An 18,630-nucleotide genomic window follows, 5' to 3' on the forward strand; every position below is an offset into this window, starting at 1 on the left:
GTTTTAGGAAGCTTAGGGTCAAATATCCATGTGGCTATGTAATCTTATTATTGAAAACTGGACACTCTTGCTCTACCATTGATACTTTTTTTTCTTATTTTTTATAAATTTTATCCCCTTTTCTCCCCAATTTTCGTGGTATCCAATCGCTAGTAATTACTATCTTGTCTCATCGCTACAACTCCCGTACGGGCTCGGGAGAGACGAAGGTCGAAAGCCATGCGTCCTCCGAAGCACAACCCAACCAAGCCGCACTGCTTCTTAACACAGCGCGCCTCCAACCCGGAAGCCAGCCGCACCAATGTGTCGGAGGAAACACCGTGCACCCGCCCCCCTCGGTTAGCGCGCACTGCGCCCGGCCCGCCACAGGAGTCGCTGGAGCGCGATGAGACAAGGATATCCCTACCGGCCAAACCCTCCCTAACCCGGACGACGCTAAGCCAATTGTGCGTCGCCCCACGGACCTCCCGGTCGCGGCCGGCTGCGAACCCAGAGACTCTGGTGGCGCAGCTAGCACTGCGATGCAGTGCTCTAGACCACTGCGCCACCCGGGAGGCCCCTACCATTGATACTTTTACTGCAATGTATTGGCACTTCTTTTGGTGCATAAGTAGCAGCGCTGTCTGTTGCAGGGGTTAAGTTGGCACTGTAGCTGCAGTCTGCTAGTGCCCGTGCCCAGTGCTGCAGGAAGCCGTTGGATCCAACTCAACCACCACCCGTTTCTGTGGACCGGTCTCAGTATCCTAGAACAAAATGTTATTTCTCTTTCTCTCTCAATCTTTCTTTCCCCTCTTTCTCCTTTTATTTCATTCTCTGTTTCTCTCCTTCTCTATTTCTCTCCCTATATCTCTTTTTTCCCACGCTGCAGACCCCCCATCACCTCTAAACAAGGACACACACTATTTTCTTAAAGGGTTTAAAGGATTAATGACTGTAGGCATACAGTAGATCAGGACCATTTCATTCCATTAGATTGGCTCACGGATACTGTTACACAGTCACCCCATTTTCAGCCAAATGCTGCCCCTCACTTTAATTATTTTAATCTACTGTACAGCCAGGATTTTGATCAAATGGAGATTTGAATGGCTGATTTGAACATAGGGGTATGTTACTGCATGTACCTGAGACTACGTCTGCAGGATGTATGCTGATGAAAATACATGTAAACTTGAAAGTCCCGGCTGGTCGGGATAGAAACATATTTTGGATTATATGGAGATGAGGCCTTGCACTGAAACCATGGGTCCCACTTCGTTAGGTCACCAGAATGGTTACTATGACGAACAAATCATCAACTGTAACTCCACGATGACTCGGCTTCCAAACAGGATGACCACTATTCACCCACCCATCAGTCCTGAACAGGGTCGCAGTGTCCATTCACAAACCAGTAAAAAAACGGACCTGTCGATAACCAGACCTCTCTATAATCACGGCCATAGATAACCAGCCTAACTTCCTACTGGGGGTTAACTGTTCTCATTACAGTGTTCTACAGCAGCTTGTGCTGAGGTATATTTATATCAGAGGGGAAGAGAGAGATGGGTCTTATCCCTGTAATGAGGATCAGGCTAAGAGGATAAGCTCTGACTGACTGGCTATGTGGTAATGTTGTGGTCAGCGCACCGGTCTGTTTCCTTTCAACTGTTTTTGACCGTGAGTCATTCACAGAAAGAGAGTGGATTAGAGAGGACATAGTTGCGGGACAATAATGACCTGATCCACTGGGCAGTTAGCGTTTACCTGTCAAAAGTTTTATTTCCCGATATCGTGGTCAAATTAACTGAATTGTGTGGTCAGTGTACGCCAGACATTATCTTAGCTCCCGTGACCAATTAAGTTTCTAACCAGAAAGTTACTGTCTCTATACTGTCCGAATAATTCACTGTCCAATGGCCTCCTACTTTTCAGTGAACTATATATTAACCAGGTTTTTTTCTTTTCTCCCTCCATTCCCATCTTCCCCCCTACAGTGCTGTGTTCAGAGAGAGTGGGTCAGGTCACTAAGACGTACCATGACATCGAGGCTGTCACCCACCTACTGGAAGAGGTAAGTAAATATAACGGGATTGTTTTCATACGTAAACCCTTAATCGCCCCCGGGGACGAATTAACTTGTATTGAATCGAATTGAATAATGTGTAACTGGGTATATTATACATTTTGAGTAAGTCACGATAGTCATCAGCCATAAGCATGTTGCTAGAATGGTAAACAAGTCTTCTGCTAGAAACTAGACTGTAACGACATCACAGAATGAAGAACATCAAACCGTTTTGTCGTCTTGCAGAAAGAGCGGGACCTCGAGTTGGCGGCCCGGATCGGCCAATCACTGCTCAAGCAGAATCGGGATCTAACGGCACGGAATGAGTTAATGGACGAACAGCTGGAGATCGCTAAGGAAGAGGTATGAGACCATCACTGTAGCCCTACTTTGATATATCTCACCTATTACAGACAGAATACAGTAGTACTGGAGCATAGCATTTAGCGAGAGAAAATACACACTCATTTTGGTCTTGGAATATGAAACTTACAGTGTATGTAGTCTTTTGTTCCAGCCCGGCATTAACACAGCTGGTTCAACTTTGATTTAGACCTTGTATCACTTGAATCATTGCATTAATGCTAGGCAGGATCAAAAGCCTGCACACCCGAAAACTCTCGCCCAGACCAGGAATGGGGACCAATGTACATGATAGATCCTAGTTCAGTACTCTTACCCTGGTTCCTACTTCCTGTTTCCCATTCACCAGATAGCCCAGCTGCGACATGAGCTCTCCATGAGAGACGACCTGCTCCACTTGTACGCCAGCACAGAGGAGATCGAGAACGCTTCCGACTCGCACGCACTGTGAGCACACACACACACACACGCACACACATACACTGCAGAGTACACATACACATCGTACACCCCCTCAGGCATATCAACACAACTTGTGTTGGCAGGTAAACATAAGACTTAAATTCTGACCGCCTTCTCCCTCTCCTGGTTTTCAGAATGAAGAGGAACGAGTCATCTAACTCCCTCAGTAGCTTTGTCAATTATGACTTCATACAGCAGAAACTCAAAGGTCTGGAGGAGGAGAACCTCAAACTACGCTGTGAGGTGTGGAACACTGACTACTTCGAAATATCTGAAGTCATTGAAGTGGATTGGAAACTTGTTCATGCTAATGCCATTGATGTTGTCACTCCACAGGCCAATGAACTGACGTCAGAGACCGCTAACTATGAGGAACAAGAGCAGGAGCTGATGATGGTGTGTGTGGAGGAACTCAGTGAGTATACTATAATGTACTACAGTGTAATATTATACATATTTGTTAATGTATACGGTATTACTGTGTTCCTGAGGGGAGAGGTAATTGGTGAGTGGGTGAATACAGTGAAAACAGTATGTGTTCGTACTGTGTATTCATACTATCCCTCTCTGTCTCTCTCCCTCCTCTTTTTCTCTCTCTATTGTCTTCTCTCCCTCAATCTTTTTGTTCTACCCCCCCAGCCTCTGTGAATAAGCAGGTGGTGGACATGTCTGATGAGTTGGCCCGTAAGGTGGAGGACACTCTCAGGCAGCAGGAGGAGATCAGCTCCCTGCTCGCACAAATAGTCGACCTGCAGGCACGCTGCAAAGGGGTGAGTGATCACAGACACAACCAGGCAAACGCATACACACACCTAAATACATACCCACACACACACACAAGCATGCAGTGCACGGACACACACAGAGTTGACATGGCACTCCTCTCATGCCTTGAGGTTCCACAAGGACAAAAAACTCAACTCACCCACACCGAATGCTTCTATAATGGAGTACATTAAATATTTACATGTGCACTTAAGTTGGTATCTACAGTATTAAGTTGGTATACAGTATCACTGATACGATCATGGTATTAACTCTCCACTCTTCCTCTAGCTCACCACTGACAATGAAGAGCTGACCCAGCACCTGAGTGCCTCGCGGGAGAGCCAATCACAGCTCAAATCAGAGGTAAGACACGCCCTCAACACTCTCCCCACAATCCACAACTCATTACCCTCCAGTGAGCTATCTATAACTTGTAGGATAAAGTTGCTTTAACAGTGATCCAAGGTCGGTTTTGTTAATTATTGTTAACGCAAGGATTTGGGGAGGCTAAGCTGATCCTAGATCTGTCCCTCAAGGCAAGCTTGTACATAACCGCAGTAGCAGTGTGTATTTAACTGACCTCTGGCACTCCCTGGCTGCAGCTAAACTACCTGCAGGACAAGTACTCGGAGTGTGAGGACATGCTACGGGAGGCCAGAGAGGACATTAAGAACCTGCGCAACAAGAGCCTGCCCAACAGCACGGTGCAGCGCTACAGCGCCCTATCAGCCGTGTTCCCCATGGACTCCCTGGCAGCCGAGATAGAGGGCACCTTCCGCAAGGGCCTGGACGTCCCCGCCCCCTTCGAGTACAAGTGAGTGATGATGTCACTGTGAAAACATAAAACACCGTTGACAATGTGCTTTTTCCAACCTGTTAAGCTCAGTTGAATGACAATACCAGTATGTCAGTTATGTGCCAGAGGTGAAGTGTTATCAAGTATGTTTGATTGAACAAAGATATAACAAAGCAAATCTGTTCATGAAAAATATAGAGTAAGTCAAATACAATGTTTAAAATGTTTCCAGAATTACACTAAAGAAGATCGAATATTCAAGCAGAAATACACTGACATAAACATGTTAGACTTACTACCGGGCACTTTTTCACCACCCCTAATCTATGTTGTTTATCTATGGTTGCCAAAGGAACCACCCGTGGCGCGTGTTTGAGACTGTGAAGGTGGTGAACCAAGCGTCGAGGCTGCGTTCGCGGTGCCACTCCCCCGGCCAGGTGCCCGGCTCCAGCCCTGTGTCGCTGCGCTCCAGCCGTGCCTCCACCCCCCGTACCAGCTACTATGGCTCAGACAGCGCCAGCCTCACCTTGGAGGACAAGCCCCCTAGTGCCGTATCGAGGCTGGCAGAGGTGGCACACACTGAGGACAACAGGTGAGACTGGCAACAGTGTGTAAATATACACTACCGGTCAAAAGTTTTAGAACACCTACTCATTCAAGGGTTTTTCTTTTTCAACATTGTAGAAAAGTAGTGAAGACATCAAAACTATTAAGTAACACATATGGAATCATGTAGTAACCAAAAAATGTGTTAAACAAGTCAAAATATATTTTATATTTGAGATTCTTCAAATAGCCACCCTTTGCCTTGATGACAGCTTTGCACACTCTTGCCGTTCTATTAACCAGCTTCATGAGGTAGTCACCTGGAATGCATTTCAAATAACAGGTGTGCCTTCTTAAAAGTTAATTTGTGGAATTTCTTTCCTTCTTAATGTGTTTGAGCCAATCAGTGTTGACGTGATACGGTAGGGGGGTATACAGAAGATAGCCCTATTTGATAAAAGAACAAGTCCGTATTATGGCAAGAACAGCTCAAATAAGCAAAGAGAAACGACAGTCCATTTTTACTTAAGACATGAAGGTCAGTCAAAACGGAAAATTTCAAGAACTTTTAATATTTCTTCAAGTGCAGTCGCAAAAACCATGAAGCGCTGTGATGAAACTGGCTTTCATGAGGACCGCCACAGGAAAGGAAGACCCAGAGTTACCTCTGCTGCAGAAGATAAGTTCATTAGAGTTACCAGCCTCAGAAATTACAGCCCAAATAAATGCTTCAAAGTTCAAGTAACAGACATTTCAACATCAACTGTTCAGAGGAGACTGTGTGAATCAGGCCTTCATGGTCAAATTGATGCAAAGAAACCATTACTAAAGGACACCAATAAGAAGAAGAGACTTGCTTGGGCCAAGAAACACGAGCAATGGACATTAGACCGGTGGAAATTTGTCCTTTGGTCTAGAGTCCAAATTGGAGATTTTTGGTTCCAACCGCCGTGTCTTTGTGAGACGCGGTGTGGGTGTACAGATGATCTCTTTGTGTATTTGTCACCATAAAGCATGGAGGAGGAGGTGTTATGGTGTGGAGGTGCTTTCAAGTCACACTTATCCAGCATGGCTACCACTATCACATTTCAGGTATGACCCAGATGCAGAGTTTCTTTCTGAAACAGGGGCAGGCAAACGACAGGTTAAAGGCAGGCAGGGGTCAAAACCGGGAAGGACTAGAAAACAGGAACAAGAAACGGGCAAGAGTAGGGGAACAAACGCTGGTAGGTTTCATGAACAAAACGAACTGGCAACAGACACAGAGAACACAGGTGTAAATACACAGGGGATAATGGGGAAGATGGGCGACACTTGGAGGGGGGTGGAGACAAGCACAAAGACAGGTGAAACAGATCAGGGTGTGATAACCACAGCATTCTGCAGCGATACGCCATCCCATCTGGTTTGGGCTTAGTGGGACTATCATTTGTTTTTCAACAGGACAATGACCCAACACACTTCCAGGCTATTTAAGGGCAATTTTACCAAGAAGGAGAGTGATGGAGTGCTGCATCAGATGACCTGGCCTCCACAATCCCCCGACCTCAACCAAATTGAGATGGTTTGGGATGAGTCAGACCGCAGAGTGAAGGAAAAGCAGTCAACATGTGCTCAGCATATGTGGGAACTTCTTCAAGACTGTTGGAAAGCATTCCAGGTGAAGCTGGTTGAGAGAATGCCAAGAGTGTGCAAAGCTGTCATCAAGGCAAAGGGTGGCTAGTTTGCAGAATCTCAAATATAAAATATATTTTGATTTGTTTAACACATTTTTGTTTACTACATCATTCCATGTGTGTTATTTTATAGTTGTGATGTCTTCACTATTATTCTACAATGCAGAAAATAGTAAAAATAAGTTTAAAAAACCTTGAATGAGTAGGTGTTCTAAAACCTTTGACCGGTAGTGTACATGGGTATTTATGGGTATATGTGTGAATTACATTAACTCTCATACAGAGTCTACAGACATCAGACACACAGAGTATTTACTTTTCAAATCAGATTCATTTGTATTTGTCACATGCTTTGCAGACAACAGGCGTAGACTAACAGTGAAATGCTTTTCCATAGAATATTAATGGACTTCTGTCCTTCATACATGTTCAAACATACAGCTTCCATTTCTCTGGTCTATGTGTACTAATAACAGCAGTGCATTTGTATCCAAAACCTATTCTACCTCCTCTACTCTGAGTGTTAGTGCATCAACAGTGTACAGTATGTCACTAACCTGCCTTTTATTTCTCTCTGATCTCAGTGTGAGTGGCCCTAAGCGTCTGGGTATGCCGGGCATGCCTGGAGGCCAGGACCTTGAGGCCGCGCTCCGCTGTTTATCTGACCGCCAACAGAGCCATGCCTCAGAGCGCCCCTTCTTTGAGGTGGAGCGTGAACGCAAACTCCGCGCCCTGGCCGCCGCCTGCCAGGGGTGCAGTGAGGAGGGCGAGGAGGTGGGCGAGCTGGGCTCCAGCGGGTTCCTTACACCCAACGACAGCCTGGTGTCCAGCTCGGTGGCGTCGACAAGCACCAACTACTCCAATGGCAGCTCGCTGCACTCCTCGGCCGGATCGGGGGGCTCGCGCTCCTACCTACCCGATCGCCTGCAGATTGTCAAGCCCCTGGAAGGTGAGGAGGGACGGGGAGACCCTGTGTGTGTTCTTAGCTGAGATATTAGGTGTGCGGTAACTCAACTGTTAGTTTTACGGCAACTTGCCTAAGGTTGCTAGACTCAATTACAAGTGAAAATAGACACTCTTTACAATTGTTTCCTTCTTTCAATATGAAAAATATGCATGATTAGAGAAATACAGGTTATTACATAAATAAATAAATGTGTTATTCCCAACATACAACAATGTTAACTATATCGCCCTTCCTCTCCACCCCAGGCTCAGTGACCCTGCACCACTGGCAGCAGCTGGCCAAGCCCAACCTGGGAGGTATCTTGCACCCTCGCCCGGGGGTCCTCACCAAAGACTTCCGGGAGCTGGAGATCGACCTCCAACACGTCTACAGCCTCAATGACCTGGAGGAGGACGACCCTGACCTATCACAGCTCTCCCACAGCCTGGCTGCCGGAGCCCACGGCACCATGGGTAAGAAAAGAGGCCACAGGGTAGTGTTTAGTTGAGTTCAGTAGATACGGTTGAAAGGGTCTCAATTGTGAGTGAAAACATTCACACACAGTACACACTCATTCCTCTGGTCCATCTAGTCTGGTGGGAAAATCTGATCGTTTTCCCTTCTCCCTCCGACGGAACTCTTTAGGTCCGTCAGATTGGGTAAGGGAGAACGATCAGGCATTGACACTGGAACCTTCTATTTGGATAACATGTCTACTGTGGTCCTTTTCCCCTTAAGTTCACCTGTGTGGTAGGTGTGATGTTACTAAACAGTTTGTGTCATTCCAACTCATACTGTCGTTGTGTATCGTACATTCTCCCATCTGTGTCATGTGGTGGGTGGCTCTGTGATTTTCCTCATCCATTGTGAGTAGCTGTATTTGTTGTTGTGTGTGTTTTTGTGTAGTTGTGTAAAGTGTGTCCATCACCCACAGTCACTCCTCCATCCTCCGGCCCCAACCTCCCCCAGACCCTTCCCACCCACACCGTCACCACCTGTCGGCGCCACCACCCCTTCCTCCTGCTCCATTCCTTCTCCACCAGGTAAGATCTGCGAGTCCCTCACACACACCACTTTATTTTACAGTCCGGTTTCACATTTTATTTTATGCATGATTTATTTTACCAAAAAGCAGCGTACAGTCAAGTGCAGAAAGTTACATGTTTTTTGTCTGGTATTTACTAAGAGTGTATTTATGGTGACAATGAATTCTTCCTGGAAGGTTCGTCAAAGACGTCGAAATAATAGGACACCTGGTACTAAATGGTGTTTGAAATGAATCCAAAGAAACATAAGTAATTACCAGGTAGTGGACTGTTGAAGGTCGACTGAACTAAATCTACTATTAAAATAAATATGCATCTGAATGGAAGTGTGAAGAGACTTTTCCCTGTTTCTCCAGTTTTCGATCAGTTTTCGATCCAGCACCATCACTAATCGGTTTTGTGTGTGCGATAGATTCTGACTATTATCCCCAGGTAGTGGACTGTAAAATAAAGTGAAATCCATTTATTTTTCATTAATTTGCCTTTTGGCATTCAGTCATTCATTCATTCAATCATTAATTCATTCATTCATTCAACCAAAGCCCAATATTAGTAATGACGTGAAAAGGTATTTACGATAGGACTACAAAAGACTACACCACTCTCAAAACAACAGCAGCTTTGTTGTGCTGCCCCATTTCTCTCCTCAAAAGTACCTTGCTACTTTGTGTGTGTGTGTGTATAGCAGTCCTTCTCTCCTCCCTTACTCAATCCGTCTCCCCTTACCCCATGTCTCTCCCCTCAGTGGTAGGAAACGCTGGTCCAAGCACTTTCTCCAGCTCTAAAGGGGGCTTCCTAGGCAAAGTAAGAGCCAACAGGCATGGACAGAGTGGGAATGATGCAGGAAAATCCCATATGTATCCCCTAACTTTTCTAAACCATGCCACTTCTAACTCTGACCCCACCCAACCCGGAAGTACAACTATTGATCATACCCCACGCTAGAGCCTTAAACAAACACCACTACAAAGTCACGTGAATGAATGCACTCGCAGCTACGACAATGCTTCAACTTTCCATGCATCAAAACAAATGGATGTTCTTTTGTCTATTTAAATGACTTTGAGGTTTAGTATTAGTTTATTGGGGCGAAATCCTAATTTAAGATAACACACACACATAACTCAAACGTTAATACACTCAGGTCTCCCATTCCAACATCTTAATGCCTGCTTCTCTATTAAGGATTTGGTCCATTATCTTGAAGCTACTTCGTAAACAACATGTCACACACTTGCTTGGCTTGCTAACGTGGACACCATGGCCCCTGTGCTCATCTTAACAGTTCCTGATCCCTTCCAGATTCTTCCAGGTAAACTGTATGAACCAACAGAAATCCTCTTTTCAGTTCTCAGGCTGACTAACTAACTGACTAACACAACCTCTAACCCACCCTTACAGGCGTAATCCATCACTGGGAGCAACTAAACTAACTAACCACTCTTAACTAATGCTGCACTGTTACTAATGCTCCTAAGCTTCTAGCTATGTATTTATTACATATAACAGAACTCCTGTGTCTGATTGGTATTTTTCTCTTTTGCTGTATTTCCAGCCTTTGCTCTCGCAGCCTGTCCGCTTGTGGGAGCTGTGAGCATCTGAGTACCACATCACCCTCCTCCTCCAATCAGCAGCACTGTGTGCTGACCTTTGACCCTAGCCAGGGCGGTGGCCACCACTCCACCTCCACCCAAGCACCTCCTCTATCACTGGGACTCCTGAGGCTGCTGGAGGAGCAGGGCATCTCCGCCTCCACCCTCCCCTACCCTTACCACCAACTGACCCCACACACTGCCCACACACGCCCCACAACGGTAGAGGAAGAGCGGGGTGGAGGAACATGCACTATGGAGGAAGAAGGGAGAAGGAACATTTTCAGCTTCAACCTGGTAGAGAAGCTGAGAAGTCTGGGACTTCACAAGGTGGCAGACCGAGGCGTGGTGGACTGAAGAGAGAATGGAGAAGAGAGAGAAGCAATCAGGCAATACAGACATCCACCTAGAGTCTGATAAAGACTGGGAAAACTTCTTCTCCCCTTCCTCCTTAATGGTCATTGACTTCAATCCATATACTGACTATGCACTGTACCGCCATTTTGTGTTTGGGGCCCACAGCAATACATCGTAAAATGGAACCTCAGGAGAACCATAGAGCCATACGTTGAGTTTCTGTTACGTGTATAGTCACTCTTCTGTTTGTAATGGACTCATGTATTGTAGATACTAGGTCTCCAAGACAATGTGTGACATCATGATCATTCTCAGGAGAGTCACCTGATCACCGGTCGGGCTGGCTTGAACACGCGCAAGTTTTTTTATTTTTTAAATAAAATTTAAAGATGAGGAACATCACAAAGAAAAACATGCGTTTCTTTTTTATACCTGTGTTTCGTGGGTGTCGGATGGTTTTACACGGTATGAAAGAAAGGGAAGGCTTCTCGTGGTGTTTATTATTATAGATTTTTTTTTGAAAGACCCCCACTGCTATGCTTTTTTAATATATATTTTTTTACCATCAAATACAATCACATGACCTTTTCATTACTTTGGGAAAGATTCAAGGTATCGTTATTTAAGAACCACCAAACTGACCACAGTTTGTCACACTTAAAAAACCCAAGATGCACTGGAATTCAGTATGACCTTCTGCATATTATCTGCTATTAGAAAATAAAGCATTTGTGGGTATTAACCACATTCACTTTACTGTGGTAAAACCACACTTCAATCACTCCCCGTTACAGAATGGTAGAGAGATTGATACACTGACTGAACTTCCTGACCGTTTGGGACATTATTGACATTCACTGAGGTATACTAATCTGCTCTTTACCCAAAAGTCCTCATTTAGCACTCGTGGTACTGTGCGTTTGCATGGCATCACACATCACCTGCTGCAAGTCACTGTAAAATGCTTTACTTCGAAATGCTGTCAATTATGTCAGTCATTGTAAACTTGTGCATTTAGTCGGATCTCACCAAAACCATTCAGGTAGTCTACCATGCTGTATGAAAGACAACAGAAAGTGACTGTAAAAGGTCTCGTCATGAGTCTATTGTGCTGGATCTGTGTTAACAGACCTTAAACTAAAGTGTTGTTGGTACAAATGTAATTCATGTCATCAGGAATAATGAAAGTGAGCTGTATGAACATTTTTTGATCAATTGATCATGGACTGCATGCTTTTTTGGATTCTCCTTCGGGTGTCTGGACAATCAATTGTAGATAAAAGGCGTAGGATACTGCAGATCAAAAGGGAAAATGATAGCAATTATGACCATTTGAATACAGAAGAAAATTAACCAAACAGCACTACATATATTTCAGATGTTGAAATTGACTACTCTTTGCTGAATTTTATGTTATGATCACTGAGATGCATGTCTGTATAAATTGTACCACATGTACATTAAAAAGTACATTGTATTTCCATCAGCCACACATGCATGTGTGTTCTTTTTCTACTCAAAGGGACGGTTTCCCCGGACACATTAAGCCATTAGGAACACTTAATGTAGATTCTACAACCGGCCCATGTCCTAAATGAAGTCAAGAAATGTCCGTAGACATAGATACTGCAAACATGTTTATTTTGACACTTGGATAAAAATCAAAACTCATGATATAAGCCAATGAAAATATATACAATCTATTTCAAATAGGGATGTATTCCTGAGTAACGCCAGTGCAGGCAGACGTTCCTCAGTTGGCCTTTGGTACGTCTCTACTCTGCACTCCGCCGTCCAAAGTCGACCCATCCTTGGTAGTCCCGGCCCGGACACTCGTTCATCATTTCTGCGGACAATACAAACCTACATGAACCAAACAGAAAAGTTCAATGGGCATTTAAAGCAAACGACGATACATTTCACATTTGTCACGGTAGATGTTAGCATCTCTCTCTCTCTCTCTCTCTCTCTCTCTCACTCTCACTCTCACTCTCACTCTCACTCTCACTCTCGCACACACACAAGCACTTGACTCGACACCACCACGTACCTGAGATGGCCTGCATGATTTGCTTGGACATGGACTCGCGCTGGTCCTCCGACAGGTGCACCATCCTCTCCATCCGTGCCATGCTCGTTTGAGTGTCTTGCTCCCGCTTAGCGACGTTCTCCGCAGAATTCCACACTGCCTCCCTCCTGGAAAGTAGCTGTGGCAGTATCCCACCCTGTTTGGTGTTGCCATCCGACTTGGATACGGGTGATGTCAAACCAACCCCCACTAGCGCTGCCATGAGGACGCACACCAACAATCCACTCATTGCCATGCCTGGACGCAGAAGAAGAGTTTTCTTACAATATAGCTTTAGATTATTAAAAGTAGGGAATACAAAAAAAAATGTTTTGCATGGAAGTGACAGTGGCAATTACCTTAAAAGAGAGGTGATAGTCCATACAAAACGAAGTCAGCAAGTGCGAATGATATTGCCAGTTGTCTGTGTCAGGTCTTTTATACACAAAGGTCTATCTAACCAATATGGTCAAAGAGCAATATCTGATAACAATGTCCAAGATAGATCCCTTGATTGATTAAAAAAGACGATGGAAACGCCATGCGTAATGGATACTTGCGTCCCATTCTGCACCATCAATATTCTAATCGTTCACCTGGAAATGTGAGACAATAAAGTATAACTCAGACATTCAATAGTGGTTGTTGTTACAGAAGTCTACAACCCTGTCATAACACCTGTATCCAAGGACAAGGTCCACCAACTTAACTTCCACTTGCATTGACATGCAAGGAAAACCATGAATCGATCATTAAAAATGCCATGGAAAAAAATGGCAAGTTAGAAACACATTTGAAACACAAAGGCACCATATCATTACTGATGTTCTTAATATAGACCTAGTTGTAAAAGGATTATGACAGCAATATCGTTATGGCGTAACCTAAACAACGGATGAGGAAGGGTTTGAAGTGGACAGTGTGTGATGACGTACATCCTCCACTCTTATCTGGACTAAAGAGAGCCTCATTGACTGGAACCAACATTAGAGTTGTTTACCTATAGATTTTCTAAATAGTTAAGGAAGTATCTTCTGTGTATAATATAGTCTTTAAAAGCAGGAAAACATTTTAATTAAATTCATACAGATATGATATCCAGTTAGAATGTTGTCAACGAAGCTTGTCAATATATATATATATTTTTTTTTAAATGCTGGAATTGTTGTCAGGATACCACAGCCAAAGTGACATGCTGTTATGGAAATAGGAAACAAGAGATAATGGTTTAACATGGACCTGATGTCTCTTTTCATTGTGCACTTCACAGTAATGTAAAGTATCAACTCATTTATATAGAACAACTGTAAGCCAGTCTGTCAGTTTCTGGCACTCCAAGCATGATGAGAATGGATAGGTGGCTCTTTCCTAGGAAGACTGGAGGTGTGTTGTGTGTGGTATTTGGGGTATGTTTGAGATGTTGTTCATTCAATTTTGAGATGTGGGTGTGGAAGAGAGTCTATTGTAGAAACTGATTATTAAAGGGAAATGAAAAGGATAATTAAAGCAAAAAAGCATGTAAGATTGTTGATATCCTAGATTAGAAATAAACCCATTTTGTTAGGGTCCTTCCACCTCCAGCCGTCTAAATTGTGCTGGCCCAGTCTGTGCTGTGTCCATCTTTTTTACTGGTGTAACTTCCTGTAAAGGAGGTATACCACTCCCTTCCATACTTGCTTTATCATAATAGCCCAGACACACAGGCATTCCAGCTGACATTTGGAAGTAATTGCTCGTAGGCCAAAGACATATAGGACTCACCCTTTTGTTATTGTCTTACCTAATCGAGGCAGAACATCTCTACTTGTGATGATAGAACCAAAGAAAACAGTAGAAATAACAGAATGCCTGCCAAGTGATTAGGCACGCAATGGTGTCTTGGTTTCCCAGACATTCCTTGGGTATACCTCTTGTCACGCGGTGCCAAAGAATAGTCAAGTCAAACACTTCCTTTTAACCTTTAGTGTCACCAGAGAATACATAGAAGCCATCAAGTTAAGTGTTTTTTTCATGTACAAGTGTATTGGCTGAATGAGGGGGCTTTGGGGTTTCAATGGGTGGTGGTTTGAGGATAGCGACAGTGAAGTCTTGATGGGGATGGGTTTACATAGCGAGGCATGTGGATCATTCATCACGTCGTCTTGTGGGTTCACCGTGTATGAATGATTTGTACTTTTGGGAGGTACATTTTTTTTTTAAATCTGCTTACAGGGCCTTAAGAATGTATTCACACCCCTTGACTTTCTACACATTTTGAGTTGCAGACTAAATTTAAAATTGATACAATAAACATTTTGTGTCACTGGCCTACACAAAATAAACCCACGATGTGAAAGTAGAATTATGTTTGTATTATATAATAAAAAGTGAAAAGCTGAAATGTCTTGAGTCAAAAAGTATTCAACCCCTTTGTTATGGCAAGCCTAAATAAGTTCAGGAGTAAAAATTGCTTAAAAAGTCACATAATAAGTTACATGGACTCACCCTGTGTACAATAATAGTGTTCAATATAATTTTTGAATGACTACTTCATCTCTGTACCAGACACATACAATTATCTGTAAGGTCCCTCAGTCAAGCAGTGAATTTCAAGCACAGGTTCAGCCACAGAGACCAGGGAGGTTTCCAATGCCTCGCATAGAAGGGCACCTATTGGTAGATGGGTAGAAATTTAGAAAAGCAGACAGTGAATATCCCTTTGAGCATAGTGAAGTTATTAATTACACTTTGGATGGTGTGTCAATACACCCAGACACTACAAAGATACATGTATCCTTTCTAACTCAGTTGCCGGAGAGGAAGGAATCTGCGCAGGGATTTCATGAGGCCAATGGTGACTTTAAAACACTTACAGAGTTTAATGGTAGTAATAGGAGAAAAGTGAGGATGGATCAACAACATTGTAGTTACTCCACAACATTAACCTAAATGACAAAGTGAAAAGAAGGAAGCCTGTACATAATACAATTATTCCAAAACATGTATCCTGCTTGCAATAAGGCACTAAAATAAAATTGCAAAAAATGTGTCAAAGAAATTAACTTTATGTCCTGAATACAAAGCATTATGTTTGTGGCAAATCCAACACAACACATCATTGACTACCGCTCTTCATATTTTCAAGCATGGTGGTGGCTGCATCATGTTATTGGTATGCTTGTCATCGGCAAGGACTAGGGATTGTTTTTAGGATTTTAAAAAACTGAATAGAGCTAAGCACAGGCAAAATCCTAGAGTAAAAGCTGGTTCAGTCTGCTTTCCAACAGACACCGGGAGACAAATTCACCTTTCAGCAGGACAATAACCTAAAACACAAAGCCAAAAATACACTGGAGTTGCTTACCAAGACAAAATTGAATGTTCCAGAGTGGCCTAGTTACAGGTTTTTTTTTGCTTAATTTGGCTTGAAATACTATGGCAAGACTTGAAAATGGCTGTCTAGCAATGATCAACAACCAACTTGACAGAGCTTGAAGATTTCTAAAAAGAATATGTGCAATATTTTACAATCCAGGTGTGTACAGCTCTTAGAGACTCTTAGAGCCAGAAAGACTCATAGCTGCAATCGCTGCCAAAGGTGATTCTAACATGTATTGACTCAGAGGTGTGAATACTTTTGTAAATTAGATACAGTGGGGAGAACAAGTATTTGATACACTGCCGATTTTGCAGGTTTTCCTACTTACAAAGCATATAGAGGTCTGTAATTTTTATCATAGGTACACTTCAACTGTGAGAGACGGAATCTAAAACAAAAATCCAGAAAATCACATTGTATGATTTTTAAGTAATGAATTTGCATTTTATTGCATGACATAAGTATTTGATACATCAGAAAAGCAGAACTTAATATTTGGTACAGAAACCTTTGTTTGCAATTACAGAGATCATACGTTTCCTGTAGTTCTTGACCAGGTTTGCACACACTGCAGCAGGGATTTTGGCCCACTCCTCTATACAGACCTTCTCCAGATCCTTCAGGTTTTGGGGCTGTCGCTGGGCAATACGGACTTTCAGCTCCCTCCAAAGATTTTCTATTGGGTTCAGGTCTGGAGACTGGCTAGGCCACTCCAGGACCTTGAGATGCTTCTTACGGAGCCACTCCTTAGTTGCCCTGGCTGTGTGTTTCGGGTCGTTGTCATGCTGGAAGACCCAGCCACGACCCATCTTCAATGCTCTTACTGAGGGAAGGAGGTTGTTGGCCAAGATCTCGCGATACATGGCCCCATCCATCCTCCCCTCAATACGGTGCAGTCGTCCTGTCCCCTTTGCAGAAAAGCATCCCCAAAGAATGATGTTTCCACCTCCATGCTTCACGGTTGGGATGGTGTTCTTGGGGTTGTACTCATCCTTCTTCTTCCTCCAAACACGGCGAGTGGAGTTTAGACCAAAAAGCTCTATTTTTGTCTCATCAGACCACATGACCTTCTCCCATTCCTACTCTGGATCATCCAGATGGTCATTGGCAAACTTCAGACGGGCCTGGACATGCGCTGGCTTGAGCAGGGGGACCTTGCGTGCGCTGCAGGATTTTAATCCATGACGGCGTAGTGTGTTACTAATGAATTTCTTTGAGACTGTGGTCCCAGCTCTCTTCAGGTCATTGACCAGGTCCTGCCGTGTAGTTCTGGGCTCATCCCTCACCTTCCTCATGATCATTGATGCCCCACGAGGTGAGATCTTGCATGGAGCCCCAGACCGAGGGTGATTGACCGTCATCTTGAACTTCTTCCATTTTCTAATAATTGCGCCAACAGTTGTTGCCTTCTCACCAAGCTGCTTGCCTATTGTCCTGTAGCACATCCCAGCCTTGTGCAGGTCTACAATTGTATCCCTGATGTCCTTACACAGCTCTCTGGTCTTGGCCATTGTGGAGAGGTTGGAGTCTGTTGGATTGAGTGTGTGGACAGGTGTCTTTTATACAGGTAACGAGTTCAAACTGGTGCAGTTAATACAGGTAATGAGTGGAGAACAGGAGGGCTTCTTAAAGAAAAACTAACAGGTCTGTGAGAGCCGGAATTCTTACTGGTTGGTAGGTGATCAAATACTTATGTCATGCAATAAAATGCAAATTAATTACTTAAAAATCATACAATGTGATTTTCTGGATTTTTGTTTTACATTCCGTCTCTCACAGTTGAAGTGTACCTATGATACAAATTACAGACCTCTACATGCTTTGTAAGTAGGAAAACCTGCAAAATCGGCAGTGTATCAAATACTTGTTCTCCCCACTGTATTTCTGTACTTCATTTTCAATAAATGTGCAAACATTTCTAAAAACAAGTTTTCACTTTGTCATTATGGGGTATTGCGTGTATATGTTTGATACGTATTGTTTTATTCCATTTTGAAATCAGGCTGTGACACAAACGTGGAATAAGTCAAGGGGTGTGAATACTTTCTGAAGGCACTGTATCTGTGTGCTATTCATCACTGATGATTTTTGTTCAGGTGAAATGGCCCTGGGGATGTGTCTGTGTATGCTCTGACAAGGTAGAACTCATTCATCATCATTACATGGAAGAGGCAGGGCTCAATTCAGTCTAACCTGCCTTGCAGTGTTTACACAGCAGCTCACTTTCCCCATGATCAAATAAAATCCTAGAATGTTTTTCACTACTGTAAAAATCCAACTACAGACTCCTCTAACAGGTTGATGCTTGATGGTTTCAAATCAAATCAAATCAAAATGTATTTGTCACGTGTGCCGAATACAACAGGTGTAACCTTACAGTGAAATGCTTACTTACAGGCTCTAACCAATAGTGCAAGAAAGGTGTTAGGTGAACAATAGGTAAGTAAAGAAATAAAACAACAGTAAAAAGACAGGCTATATACAGTAGCGAGGCTATAAAAGTAGCGAGGCTACATACAGACACCGGTTAGTCAGGCTGATGGAGGTAGTATGTACATGTAGATATGGTTAAAGTGACTATGCATATATGATGAACAGAGAGTAG

At 43.5% G+C, this 18,630-nt stretch overlaps 2 protein-coding genes across 8 annotated transcripts in view; one reads left to right on the plus strand and one right to left on the minus strand.

Annotated features, from left to right (window-relative positions):
- Window positions 1–12,085, plus strand: part of LOC139568602 (trafficking kinesin-binding protein 1-like) — a 40,661-nt gene extending 28,576 nt beyond the window's left edge. For 3 of the 7 annotated variants that reach the window (XM_071390534.1, XM_071390535.1, XM_071390536.1), the window contains 13 exons: window positions 1,977–2,053; window positions 2,294–2,410; window positions 2,760–2,857; window positions 3,007–3,115; window positions 3,209–3,287; window positions 3,512–3,642; window positions 3,929–4,003; window positions 4,243–4,454; window positions 4,789–5,028; window positions 7,243–7,607; window positions 7,871–8,077; window positions 8,539–8,647; window positions 10,206–12,085. In XM_071390534.1, coding sequence (XP_071246635.1) covers window positions 1,977–2,053; window positions 2,294–2,410; window positions 2,760–2,857; window positions 3,007–3,115; window positions 3,209–3,287; window positions 3,512–3,642; window positions 3,929–4,003; window positions 4,243–4,454; window positions 4,789–5,028; window positions 7,243–7,607; window positions 7,871–8,077; window positions 8,539–8,647; window positions 10,206–10,599 — 2,213 coding nt within the window. In that variant the 3' untranslated portion in view covers window positions 10,600–12,085. Of the gene's footprint in view, window positions 1–1,976; window positions 2,054–2,293; window positions 2,411–2,759; window positions 2,858–3,006; window positions 3,116–3,208; window positions 3,288–3,511; window positions 3,643–3,928; window positions 4,004–4,242; window positions 4,455–4,788; window positions 5,029–7,242; window positions 7,608–7,870; window positions 8,078–8,538; window positions 8,648–9,395; window positions 10,136–10,205 lie in introns of those variants that run through there. The other 4 variants (XM_071390537.1, XM_071390540.1, XM_071390539.1 and 1 more) reach the window with 4 other exon arrangements.
- Window positions 12,086–12,267: 182 nt separating this feature from the next.
- On the minus strand, window positions 12,268–13,164 carry LOC139551703 (cholecystokinin-like). Its single transcript, XM_071362973.1, has 2 exons — window positions 12,650–13,164; window positions 12,268–12,445 (listed from the first exon to the last, which is right to left on the minus strand). The coding sequence occupies exons 1-2, from the start codon at window positions 12,921–12,923 to the stop codon at window positions 12,375–12,377; spliced, it is 345 nt and encodes a 114-aa protein (XP_071219074.1). The 5' UTR covers window positions 12,924–13,164; the 3' UTR covers window positions 12,268–12,374.
- Between the last annotated feature and the right edge of the window lie 5,466 nt (window positions 13,165–18,630).

Source organism: Salvelinus alpinus, chromosome 2 (genome assembly GCF_045679555.1).
Source record: "Salvelinus alpinus chromosome 2, SLU_Salpinus.1, whole genome shotgun sequence".
In the NCBI taxonomy this organism is placed as follows: Eukaryota; Metazoa; Chordata; class Actinopteri; order Salmoniformes; family Salmonidae; genus Salvelinus; species Salvelinus alpinus.

What these genes read in the sequence shown, in the direction of transcription:
- LOC139551703 (XM_071362973.1), bottom strand. Translation starts at nt 12,923, where the DNA reads ATGGCAATGAGTGGATTGTTGGTGTGCGTCCTCATGGCAGCGCTAGTG. An exon ending in AATCATGCAGGCCATCTCAG is followed by an intron (nt 12,446 to 12,649) that starts GTACGTGGTGGT and finishes TATTGTCCGCAG; the next exon opens with AAATGATGAACGAGTGTCCG.